Source organism: Neolamprologus multifasciatus, chromosome 12 (genome assembly GCF_963576455.1).
Source record: "Neolamprologus multifasciatus chromosome 12, fNeoMul1.2, whole genome shotgun sequence".
Taxonomy (NCBI): Eukaryota; Metazoa; Chordata; class Actinopteri; order Cichliformes; family Cichlidae; genus Neolamprologus; species Neolamprologus multifasciatus.
This window is the reverse complement of record NC_140450.1, coordinates 30,590,836-30,603,046: the sequence shown is the minus strand read 5'-3', so window position 1 is coordinate 30,603,046 and position 12,211 is coordinate 30,590,836. Positions and strand designations below refer to the sequence as shown.

The 12,211-nt window shown below is 40.2% G+C and overlaps 1 protein-coding gene across 8 annotated transcripts in view; it reads right to left on the bottom strand.

Moving 5' to 3' along the window:
• citb (citron rho-interacting serine/threonine kinase b) overlaps positions 1–12,211 on the bottom strand; it is a 53,604-nt gene that overhangs the window by 9,650 nt on the left and 31,743 nt on the right. For 4 of the 8 annotated variants that reach the window (XM_085181373.1, XM_085181374.1, XM_085181372.1 and 1 more), the window contains 7 exons: positions 11,219–11,242; positions 8,908–9,078; positions 4,684–4,864; positions 1,466–1,554; positions 1,269–1,373; positions 990–1,159; positions 550–594 (listed from right to left, as the gene is read on the bottom strand). In XM_085181373.1, the coding sequence (XP_085037499.1) occupies positions 550–594; positions 990–1,159; positions 1,269–1,373; positions 1,466–1,554; positions 4,684–4,864; positions 8,908–9,078; positions 11,219–11,242 (785 nt within the window). The remainder of the gene's footprint in view (positions 1–549; positions 595–989; positions 1,160–1,268; positions 1,374–1,465; positions 1,555–4,683; positions 4,865–8,907; positions 9,079–11,218; positions 11,243–12,211) is intronic. The other 4 variants (XM_085181379.1, XM_085181377.1, XM_085181376.1 and 1 more) reach the window with 3 other exon arrangements.

Below are 12,211 nucleotides of genomic sequence, written 5' to 3'. Positions count from 1 at the left end.
GTTTCACTCATATCAACCTGAATTTACAAGCTAATGAGGATGAGATAAGCTTCAAGTAATTTTAATATTACCACATTCAGCTCTAGATCCTGTTGTTGCTTTTATTTTTAAAGACTTTAAAGACTAATATGACTTGCGTCTCTCGGTTAAGTCAAGTGACTTGAGTCCCAGCCTCAGAGGAGTGTGCAGAAAGGGCAGAGGTAACAGCGCAGACAAGTACACAAACAGGTAAAACTCGGCAGTGCGATCCCTGCTCCTCTGGACAGGACAGCTGCAGAGATTCAACCCAAAGATGATCAGACATCTTGGCGAATATTTGTGTACTGTGGTTAGAAAAAAGGACATCGGAGACAGGGAAGAATATTTGAGAGTTTGTTCAGGATACAGCAAAGGATAGTGAAAGTGAGAAGTGGTCACAGCAAGTGAAGTGACAGCAGGGTGGGGGGCAGGTGACAGCCAACGAAATGACAGACTCATGCACTACAGCGTGCCTCGTGTAGGATGTGCAGTGCTCGTGTGTGTCAAAATGTCTCGTGTCTAACGGTTTACCTGGACCAGTGGAGACAGAACCATTTGTCTTTTGGACACAGCAGCCTATGTGTGCAGTGACACATGGGTAGGAATGGAGCAAATTGACAAAACACGCCCATATGCCGGACATACAATGTGTCACGATGAAAAAGCAACAAACGCAGGCGAGAGAGACAAAGAGAGAGGAGAGAAAGAGAAAAGAAGAGAGAAGAAAGGGACAATTAATGACGCACGTAAGCGAAACTACCCGTTAAACTTTAAACTCGAAACCTACGTCTTAAATAGACTACGGAGGGGAAATCTGCTCATGGTGAACAGCACCGACACAGTCAAATATCATGTTTACGACCACAGACGCGACAGCTGTGACCACAGCCGGATATGAATTGAGTCAGGAGACATTAAAGACAGAGAGCGAGCTGCCCCGGGTTGCGTTCGCCTGCTCTGGAGATACTCACTGCGTCAGCCTCTGCCTTCTCCCGGGAGGCCCGGCCCGCAGCCACCACAGACTCCATCACAGCCACCCAGCGCTGTTTGTCTGGGAAACTGGGAGCCATGAAGTAAACAGCCTGACCAGGCCAACAGGGAGTGTGACACCGTGACTCCAGCTTTAGGACATAAGGAACATCTGACACACAGAGAGAATAAAGTATGACACGACTTCGAATGATTCATATTTGACAGACTTTTGAACAACATTGGGAAGGCAAAGGCTGCCTGGTACACTTCACATCTACCTGACTTGGCAGTGTTTGGTAGTTCAGATGCTCCCACTGCTCCATGAACCACCACCTCCCCATCTGACAGACACAGATCAAACTCCTCCAGTGGTTTCACTGAGTCTGAGCAACACACATAAGGAGATTCATAAGCACTGGCGCCCACTCGAATAACTTTCCATCTATCTAAAAATCCAGACAGGTAAACATGTCACCTTCTCTGGGCTCTATCTCATAGATGGATATTTTAGTCCCATCCAGGACCACATATTTCCTCTCCCAGCCCTGGCCTCGTTTGCCATTCCTGCAAAAACATAAGACGACAACAATACCACTGTGAAGACAGATGATGGTTTAGTTCAAACAGGCTCAAATACCAAATGAGTGGATTTTACCAGACAGAGTATTATGAGGCCCTATGAGGAGTTGTTCTCAGTAACATCAGGCCACCTGATCAGTTAGAGGACATGGGTGCAGATGACACACAGTGGAAATTTGTATTTATCTTGTATATTGTTTTTATTCTGATTTAGTGATTTTTAGTGTTTATTTATGGGTGTCGTTTTATTTGCATGGTTTTATTCTGTTTCTATTGCATGGTTTTTAGTGTTTTATGTAACATAGATTTTAATCCACTGTGGACTGGCTACACATGGGACAAATTAGCTGATAGGGATCACCTGCTGAGGAATGGGTGTGTCCAGAGCAGAGATGGGCAGTAACGCGTTACTGTAATCTGAGTACCGTTACTTTCCTGTAGGAACACTGCGTTACTAAAACCGTGATTTTTCTGCGAGAATGTCTCATGACAATGACGTAAGCAAGTGCGACGTTCCTGACAACACCTGTGTGCAGATCAACAATGGATAACATATCGAGTGCGGGAGAGAGTATGAGCGTGTAGCGTTTAAAGCGTGGATGTACTGACCTTACTTTGAGTTTGAGTCCATAAAAAGTGACAAAAACATTAGTGTCCGTTGTGCTGGGAAGAAAACTTCTTTTTACAGCGAAAAAAACCCTAAACAAGCACCGAGTGCGCAACGACATAATGGGAAATTCACAGAGAAACTGCCTATCCTTCCACTGACCGCTGCGGCACACCTGCACCATGGTAAACCTCCGCCTACCCTACTCCTGCTTTACAGGTGAAAATAGAGCAACAGGACTGCTAGTCTTTGACTTTATTTATTTTCTGCTGTGTTTTACTTGCATCTATTTGAAAGACTGAGTGTAAACACAAAAAATATTTTATTTTATGTGCTGGAATGTGCAGAAAATAAGTTTAAATGTTAAACAAATTTCTTCCAGTCAGAGAATGTTGCAGATAATTTAATTTTTACTTGATGCATAAAGTTAAAAGATTAAAACTAATAAAACAAGTTAAAAAAAAAAAAGGGACTTTTCCATTTGATTACATTTTGTATGATGGATTATGCAGAAAAAGTAGAATTGGGCTGAAAGATCTATTGCTTTATTACCTATTCAGGTTGAAAATCGTGTTTTTAAAAAGTAACTAAGTAATTAATTACTTTTGAAAATAAGTAATCAGTAAAGTAACGGGATCACTTTTTAGTGGAAATAATCAGTAATTAGTTACTGATTACTTTTTTCAAGTAACTTGACCAACACTGGTCCAGAGGCGGCCTATCAGCTGTGTAAAGACCTTTTAAAAGCAGGCTAGCTGAGCACTGAAGGAGAGAGGCCCCAGACTGGAAAGTTAATGCTAGATGGCCAGCATGACACGGCGACCCACTCCTGACCTCATGGAACGGCAACAGTAGGAGACAACGCGTGTGATTGGCAGCAGGGCAGAGGTTTACCTGCATTTGTGAGTTCGGTCTCTACTGTTGTTTACTGGGTGCAGCTGGGTTGGGAGAAGGTCGCCATGGCCATGAGCCACGGCCGCTTCTGGAACCATTGTTCTGGCCCCTATTTGTTATTTTACAGGACACCGACGCAAGGGGAGCTGTGGCAGTGGTCGCATGATGGATTCGGGTGCAGAACGCAAGCTGGGCTGGGATATGATGGGCCAGTGGAAGGACAAGAAGATGGGAGGCTCTTCCTTGTCTGCCGAAGATGGGGCTGGCGTGGACTCTGCTCTAAAGCCAGAATTCCTGGCCTGTTGATGGACCCATAATGAACATGTGGCATAATTATAGCAGGGGTTTTTTAGTGAATGTAGAAAATGGTAGTTTTACGGGTTTTTAGGATTGTTTTAGTAGATTGACAACATTTTATTATGTACATTTTAAGGGTGTTTTATTTGTGCTCCCTGGCCTAGTAATAAACTGCCCTGGGTATCTGACTCGCTTGCTCCCCCTTGTATTTTAAAGAATCTTTCTTTTTAGCATGACATTCTGGCGCGACTGCTTTAGTGTCCCCCGTGTGTTACACATATAACTCCCTCACTGTAGAATGACAGACTCCATATTGTATGGAAATGTATGTAACTCATGGCCCTTCCCAGATTGGCAGGTACTAACGATTGCTTCTTTAAGATCATCACTGATGTCTTTCCTCCTTGACACTGTAACACACACCCAAATGTTCCAAAACTTCTGCTTTTACAGCTGTGAGCATGTGAGTTGCTCTCGCTTGTTGATCATCAATTAATCAATATATGATTAGCAGCAGCTGGCTGCTACGTTCCCTCGTAATTGAGTACAGGTGGACTTTGTTTTTCCACACACTGTTTCTGTATATTGGCTGAACTATTGTTTGATTTATTACGTTTTTGTTAATGACGTATGCAATATGTAAATCCCCTAATTTAGTATTTACTTAACTAGAAGATCTGCTAAAGACCAAGTGAGTCCTGAGATAACTTTGCTGTCTTGGGTGTCATTTCTTTTTCACATGACTGTACATACGAAACATCAGGGACCAGATGTATAAAATGCTGTGTGAGGCATCCACTCTTGTTGTCTTTTTTAATTTTTAAAGCTGTTTGTACAGACACTCCTCGTTTGTAAATCTCTACCGTTGTGAAATGTAACACATGTGGATGAAAAGATCAGACGCTCAGATAAAATCACTGTTTGTAAACATGGCATTAAAAAAAACAATAAAAAGAAGCCAAATACACATTAACACAAAGTGAAACTGAGAACTGGAGAATTACAGAAAAAAAGGCAAAAAAAAGTTTGGAACTTTGTACTTTTACTACTACTAATATTCAAAATATAAGGTTGATATTTATCAGACACTATAATGCTCTAATTTGTCAGATTTTGTTAAATTGTGTCTCACATTCATCTCCATCTCACTGCTGGAGGTTTATCTCACTTAAAAAAACAGGTATGTGTGAAGTCTGCACATTAGAACTGCAGATTTATGTGCAGCTGTTTCGGCAGGTGATGTGTAGGACGGTCTTGATATATAATAATGCAAGTGAGCAAAGACTGAGTCAGACACCACTGTGTCCACAGCTAACCTGGGCTGTTTCATCCAGCCCTCCAAGTGCATGTGTCCGCCGGCCTCTTTCAGCTGCTGGCCCGGAGCGCTGCTCTTATCTCGACACAGGCCCTCAGACAGATGCAGGGAGCAGTCACTGGACATCCCGCATGTGGCTGGAAGGCAGGGGGAGCATTTCGGGTGGCACAATGCATGGCATTCTGAGGAGAAAGAACATTGTTAAAGAGAGCAGAGCGACACTACTGACACCACCAGTTTAAAAGGAGAGCGTGTTAACACTATCAGTGTAAGGAGAATGCACAGTAGGTTTATCTGTCCATAAAAATGCTCTCTTCTTGTGAAAAAAGCTTGTGTTTTCTAACTGTTAAACATCTGCAAACCATCAAAGACTGAACATTTTGTATATGTGTTCACTGATGTAAAGATTTAGAGATGAAATGCTGCTATTTTTGCAGGGCATAAAGTATCAGGAGTGTTGGGTAACAGCAGAAGCAGCTGTCACCAGGGTGTTCAGCTTAATAAAACCCAGAAGGATGACTTTCATTGTAAAACGGAAAACTTCAAAACACAGACAGAAAGGCTAATGTCAACTTTGGTCTTATCACAGTTTTTCTGAATTGGTAAAACACTAAACTCCATTCTCTAAGCCACCAAACAGTCTTTTGGCCAAACCTTAAACACGGTTCAGGTACTTAGACACAATTTGCAAAACTCATGCACTCTGTTTTTCAAAACCTTAAACGTATCCTTAGTCACTAAACACATTGCAAAACTGTAAACACTGGCAGCAAAATGTGAACACAACTTCAACACAGCTGTCATCTTTTACACACAGCAACTCACAACTGAACACACATGTTTCTAATGATGTGATCAGACCCTCTGCGAGACTTAAAGATCTACGATATCAGTATGTGCGAGTGTAACCTGTAACCAGCGACTCTTCCAGTACAGTTCTGTGCCCATAGGCCTACTCTTACTGTTAGCTAGGTTGCTACAGATGGTACTCTTGCAGTACTGTAGACTAGATTGTAATGCACATATATCTGGAGTGCATATACTGTAAATACACTATTTCATTAGTCTGTCTTTCTGTATAACTACTTATCTATTATCTATTATAGAGTGTTTGAAAGGGATTCCATGGAAACCTCCATGAGATATATTTTGAAAGATGAATCAGGGTTCAGTCTGGCAAATAGAAGATGGAGAGACAGTAACATACATTTTTTCCCAATTGTTTACACACATTTTCTGAAAACATCCCTCATATTGTCAGAACTCTGCACACAAAACAAAAAAATACACACACAACGGGCAAAACCCTTCAATTCTCCTGCAAAATGAAACTCTACATTCAAAACAATGTAATTTCTTGTCAAAATGGCATTTTGTTTTCAAATGACACACAAACATCACATGAATAGACATTTATAAGAACCAGTTAAACACTGATGTGCTTAATGTAAAACACTGATGACCACTTCGTCTTCAGTCATCATAATGACTTAATATAAGCCTTTTCTGTTCAGTGTTGCACTTTTCAAAATTGTAAACTCAGTTGCCCTACTTTGCATACTAACCACATTGCTAAACACCTTTCACACATAATTGCAATTAAGAAATCAGAGCTTTTTGTTCCAGTCTGTTTCTATAGAAAGCCCTGATAGATACTTTGCAGAATGGGATAGGATCCTCTCCAGATTTATATGGACGGGTAAAAAGCCAAGAGTTAAGCTTAAAACACTTCAGCTTCCCAAGGATAAAGGAGGACTAGGCCTCCCTTGCCTACATGACTATTATAGGGCAATCCAATTAAGGAGTCTGGTGGGCTGGTGTAAACCTGGATATTGTTCAAGATGGAAGGAAGTGGAATTTTCCTTGGGAGGTAACTTCCTTGTTGGGGCACTGATAGGAGATCCCTCAGAGTTAAGTCTCCTGGGAGACCAGGGCAACCCTTGGATAGTAAGCTCAATAAAGACATGGAAAAGAGTACTTAAAAAGTATCAATTAAATCAGAGGGCCGGATTCCTTAGGTGGTTTGCATATGACCCAGAATTTTTGCCTAGTAAGACCGACTCAACATTTAAAACATGGGCTAATAAAGGTCTCACCACATACAGTATCTTGCTGAAAGACAGAAAAGTGATGAGTTTCCAGGACCTTAAGAATAAGTTTGGGTTGCAAAATCAAGACTTTTTTAGATATTTGCAACTGAGGGACTTCTTGAATAAAAAGCTAAAACATCCCCAGTTATCGACTAGGAATGAAGAAATTATTTACATATTTGAGAATGCATATAGAGATGCATCCTATCAAAAAGTGATTTCCAAATTATATCGTTCACTGATCAACCTAAGGGGTCATGATACAAGATATGTTAAAGCAAGATGGGAAACAGAGGGTAATCTATCCCTAACAGGAGAGGAATGGGATGGGATCTGTAGGCAGCAGTGGTCGGTAACAAGCTGCCACTCGTGGAGGGAATTCAGTTGGAAGAATGTAATTTGTTATTTTAATACCCCGGCTCAAAAATCCAATTATTCTCATAAGACAACATGCTGGAGGCAGTGTGGACATGCAGCAGCAAATCATTTCCACATCTTTTGGGAATGTCCTCGTGTGGCTCTATTTGTGAAAGGAAATACATAATGTCCTGGAAACAATCTTCCAATTTCATTTTGCAGTATTGTACCCAGGTAACTTAGAGAGTCTTAATCTATGTAAACCGGATAAATATTTGTTCAGTGTGATGTTGGTAGCTTCCAAAAATGCCATAACCCGCCGTTGACTTAATGAGGATACTCCTACTATAAACGAGAACGATCACTGGCCCCAGCAATAATAGTGATTCATGTTCTGAATGTTTCAAGCAGAGTAGTACATAGAGATACATATATATATAATGGTAATAATGAACCGTGTGTGAGTGTGTGTGCAGCAGAGGACATTTGGAGGTGAGAGACGGGCGTTTGTGTTAGTTTGTTTTTGAAGATTTCTCTTTCATGTTGGGTTCAGGTGGAAACTCAAGGTCTGATCAGTGACGCAGCGACTCCTGTGAGGACCAAGCAGACCTGTGAGGCTCCCGGAGAAGAAAAATAGGGATTGATGTGATAGATACTATTTTTGTTATGGAAAGAATAACTTTTAGGCTAAAGTTGCAGGCGGACTCATTTGACGAATACTGGTCCAAATGGTTGAACTATGTACAAAATGGGAGGCCCGATTTTTTATAATCTCGTTGTATTTGCTGGTTTGTTTTGTTTTGTTTTGTTTTGTTTTGTTTTGTTTTGTTTTGTTTTGTTTTGTTTTGTTTTGTTTTGTTTTGTTTTGTTTTGTTTTGTTTTGTTTTGTTTCGTTTCGTTTCGTTTCGTTTCGTTTCGTTTCCCCCCACTGTGATTAAGTTGTATTGTTGTATATGTTGTATAAACAAGAAAACCAATAAAACATAAATGAAAAAAAAGAAAAGAAACAGTTTTTCTGAATTGCTAAAACACATTTGATAAAATCTCATCTCTTTGTGTCAAAACACAAACTGTAAAATTCAACCTACGCTCACATAACCTTTAACTTGTCTTGCAAAACCAAACATTTGACCCAAAGCTATTTTAACTTTACTCAGAATCAACCACTAATGTCAAAAGCCACACAAAACCAGCCAATGTGCAAACACAACTTAGCAACTATTACACACTACAGAAATAAATGCAAAACACTGTGAGATTGCAGGAAAATAATATTTTTCTATTCATTCATTTATTCTTGTACTCACATTTTAACAAAAAAAGAACTGCAGTAAAAAAAAGTGAGCGTATGGTGGAAGACACACCATCCAGGACCAATCAGGAATGTTACTAGAAGTTTGTTGTTGTATGTTGTGTGTCTGTAAGTGCAACACCATGCAAAAGGCTTACAGTAAGTCATTATGATGACTTTAAGCACATCAGTGTTCACTGATGTGCTGGTTCTTATAAATGTCTATTCATGTGTCATTGAAAACAAAATTCCATTTACATTGTTTTGAATGTAAAGTTTCATTTTGCAGGAGAATTGAAGGGTTTTGCACATTGCGTGTGTGTTTTTTGATTTGTGTGTAGAGTTCTGACAGTATGAGGCGTGCTTTCAGAAAATGTGTGTAAACAATTGAAAAAAATGTAATATAGCAAGAAGTTAAAATATGGTTTATGTGAAGGTATACATCACTGTCTAGTTGAAAGTCCTTGTGAGCACAACTGTAACTTACCAAGACAGGTAGCTGCCTGGCGACCAAAGTGCACAGTATCCAGGCACACGGTACACTTGGCAGCTCTCATGTTGAGTCCCACTGTGAAGCGGTGAGGCGTGTTGTGGTGCATCACCCTCTCTCTCTCCCTCTCTCTGTCTCTCTGACTGTCCTTCAAGCGACGGCTATACTCTGAATACAGTCAGCAGGGAACACAGTCAGGGCAGGCAGCGCCAGCATGTCTTACTCTGTCAGGTCGCTTTAAAACCTCAGTGCATCATGCCATACCATCTATGAGATCAGTTCAACAAAAAAAAACAAAAGCTTTCCAAAAGGAGTGGTACATGTTTGGCAAAATGCATTAATGCAAGTACTCTGAAGACGGAAATGCTTGAAACAGATTCTTCATTTTGTCAGTCCCTCTGCTTGTGCCCACACACTGCAGCATTTTAAAGGCATTATCCAGTCAGCATCAGCGAACTGCATTCTGTATTAAAGATGGTTGAAAATTTTCACGTCATGATTATGGCAACAAAACGATCGCGCTTATTGATATAATAATGTCAATCAGTATGAAATTTACAAATCTTGTGTGTACAACCAACATGGAAAGAAAGAAAAACGTGAGCACTTTATTTCATGTATCTATTGAATATTGTTGTTAAGTTACTGATGAATATGACCCCGTTTGTATTTTTCTCATACAAAACTACCTTAATGTGATATTGCATGAGAAAAGTATGAAAGAGACCAAATCAGTGAGTAGAATGGAATAATCAATAGAGCCATATCTCACTAATAGATGCGTATAAGCTCCGAAATCCTAGCATCACATAGTGCTGGGCCTGTTGTTTAGACCTTTATTGTAATAGCAGGGGAATGGAGGCAAATCACAGTCTAATTGGACTTAAGTAAAATGTAAAGCCTTGGTCTTTCCCCCCGCCTCCAGTCTGTCCTAAACTCAGCTGCCAGACTTTTAACAAAATCAAAGAGACAACACTATATCACTCTCAGTTTTGCTACTGCATACTATCTATTTTATCCAGCTATTTCAGCTGATTTTAAACTTGTGTCACGCTTTTACCTGTGTTATAAATGTACAGTCAGACCCAAGGAACCGAGCTGCTGGGTTGTTCCTCTGATCAGAGCCCTTAACTGTTCTCTATCAAAGGAGCTGATGTTCGCAAACTCACCTTTCATTTACATCTAGATTACATTACAAACGTACATTTACAGACAACTGATCAAAGTGTTTTATCTTCTTATCACTTCTTTATGGACTTATTTATTTCCGTGTTTACTTGTAATACCGTTCACACTGTTCAGCATTTATGTTCTTTTTATTTTAACTGCATCACTTCACTTCTGGATTCTGATCTATATTAACGAGTTCTTAAAAGCACTTTGAAAATTTGTACATTTTACACTTATTTATGATTAGAGCTAGCAATTTAAAATAAATCATAATAACTTGGTCATCTTCTTTGGTCCTCTTGCATGAAACACATACATTAGTGTTCAAACTGCTGTGCAGCTGGCACTCATGCGGATGTTAAACCTCCAAGGTAAGCGCTGTTACAAACTAAATACACCTGCCCATTGGCAATGGCACCCACTGACAGCAATGGCCTTCCCCCAGACTGCAAAGTTGTTTAGGAACAGCTTGAGGAACACAACAATGAGCTAAAGGTGCTGAACAAGTCAGATTCACAGTTATCTCATCCGGCATCCCAGAGAGAACCCAGAGGATCTGACTCAGGACGCTCTCAGGGATCCTGTGTCTGTTCCCCAAGGCCTCTAAGCTGTTTGTGTCCATCAGATTTGCTATTGTAACTGACAGCTGTACATCTTTTTCTTTCTTTCCTTTCTTGCTTCTGTTGTTTCTGTTTTTGACTACCAGGTCACTATGACATAAAACGGCAATATGAGACTTTTCTTTTCTTGTTGTAACCTTGACTAACAAAATGGCTAGATAATACCTTTAGATCAGAGTGTGGGTTTAAAGTGCATACAGTGGTTTTTGCATTGCAGCATTTTTAATATGGTACATTTGTGTATATGATGTGAATTTGAGGTGGAAATAAAGTGAGTTAAATAAAGTAGAAGGGTTCTGCAAATCACACGCTTCAGCAACCAAGATAAAATGCTTCAGATTTCTAAAGCTCTGCACTGAAGGTTCTTCAGCCTCATCTGACAAACCTGTTTGGATCTGACATTTTATACTATAAAAGTGCAGAGCTTTTAAAATCTGGCCTGTCAAAGATGTGGATGTAGCAAAGTAGAGGAGAGATAAGAGACCAAGCTGCAGAAACCATGAATTTGGATGACTTACTTTCAAAAGTGACCCTCCTTCCCTCTGAAAGGTGTGTGAAAGAAGAGACAGTAAGAGCTTCAAAAATCAACCTTTGAATGTGAGGTGTGTGCTGCAGAGGCAGTAGAGGAGAGTCAGCTAAGAGATAAGACATTTTGCACTCAAGTCATATGATACCTATCGGTTGTGCCTCACTTAAATAGACAACCAAAAAACGACTGGTCTTTGGGATCAAGTCAACCCCCCAAAATTGATCTAGTGTGACTGTAAGAAGATTTAACAGCTGTCTGAAAAATATAGTTACAAAAAACTAATAATTAAATAATCAAATCCCCAATTCTACTCATATTATTGGTGATAATGAAATAAATACGAGTACAACTTGTCCACAGTTTTGAGAGATGAAGAAAACTGCCTGAACTGTATCAATGTGACAACAAGACACATTTACGCAATGCTTTATTCTATATACTTCGACATCCAATTAAAATTACCAGTTAAAGTATACAGCGTGTCTTTGGACTGTAGGAGGACAACAGATTGCTCAGAGGAAACCCACTCAGACACAAGGAGAACATGCGGGCTCCATGCATGGGGGCCCAAATCAAGTCCTTTCCTGCTGTGAGGCGACAGTGCTAACCATTGCACCTGCTGTGCTGACCATTATTCAAAATAGCAAACAAGAACAAGCACTAGGAGCTCAGAATCTTGCTGCATGCAATACTGTATACTTCTGCAGATACTCTAGGTTTGAAAGATAGCGGTGCAGGGGACCTGTGTTTCTTTTTCTTCTGTAATTATGCTGCATGATAGTGCTCGGGCTACAGCGCGTCTAAAATGAGAACAATAATATCTGCTCACTGGTATGATGGAAACGAGTTTAAGCCTCAAATATCTCACTTGATGTAAGCACAGCTTACCACTTTCCCATGTTACACCACAACCACAGTGTTTCTCACACTTATACTAGAGTGAACTAGAGCACTTTACTGACTCCTTCACATGTTTCTACAC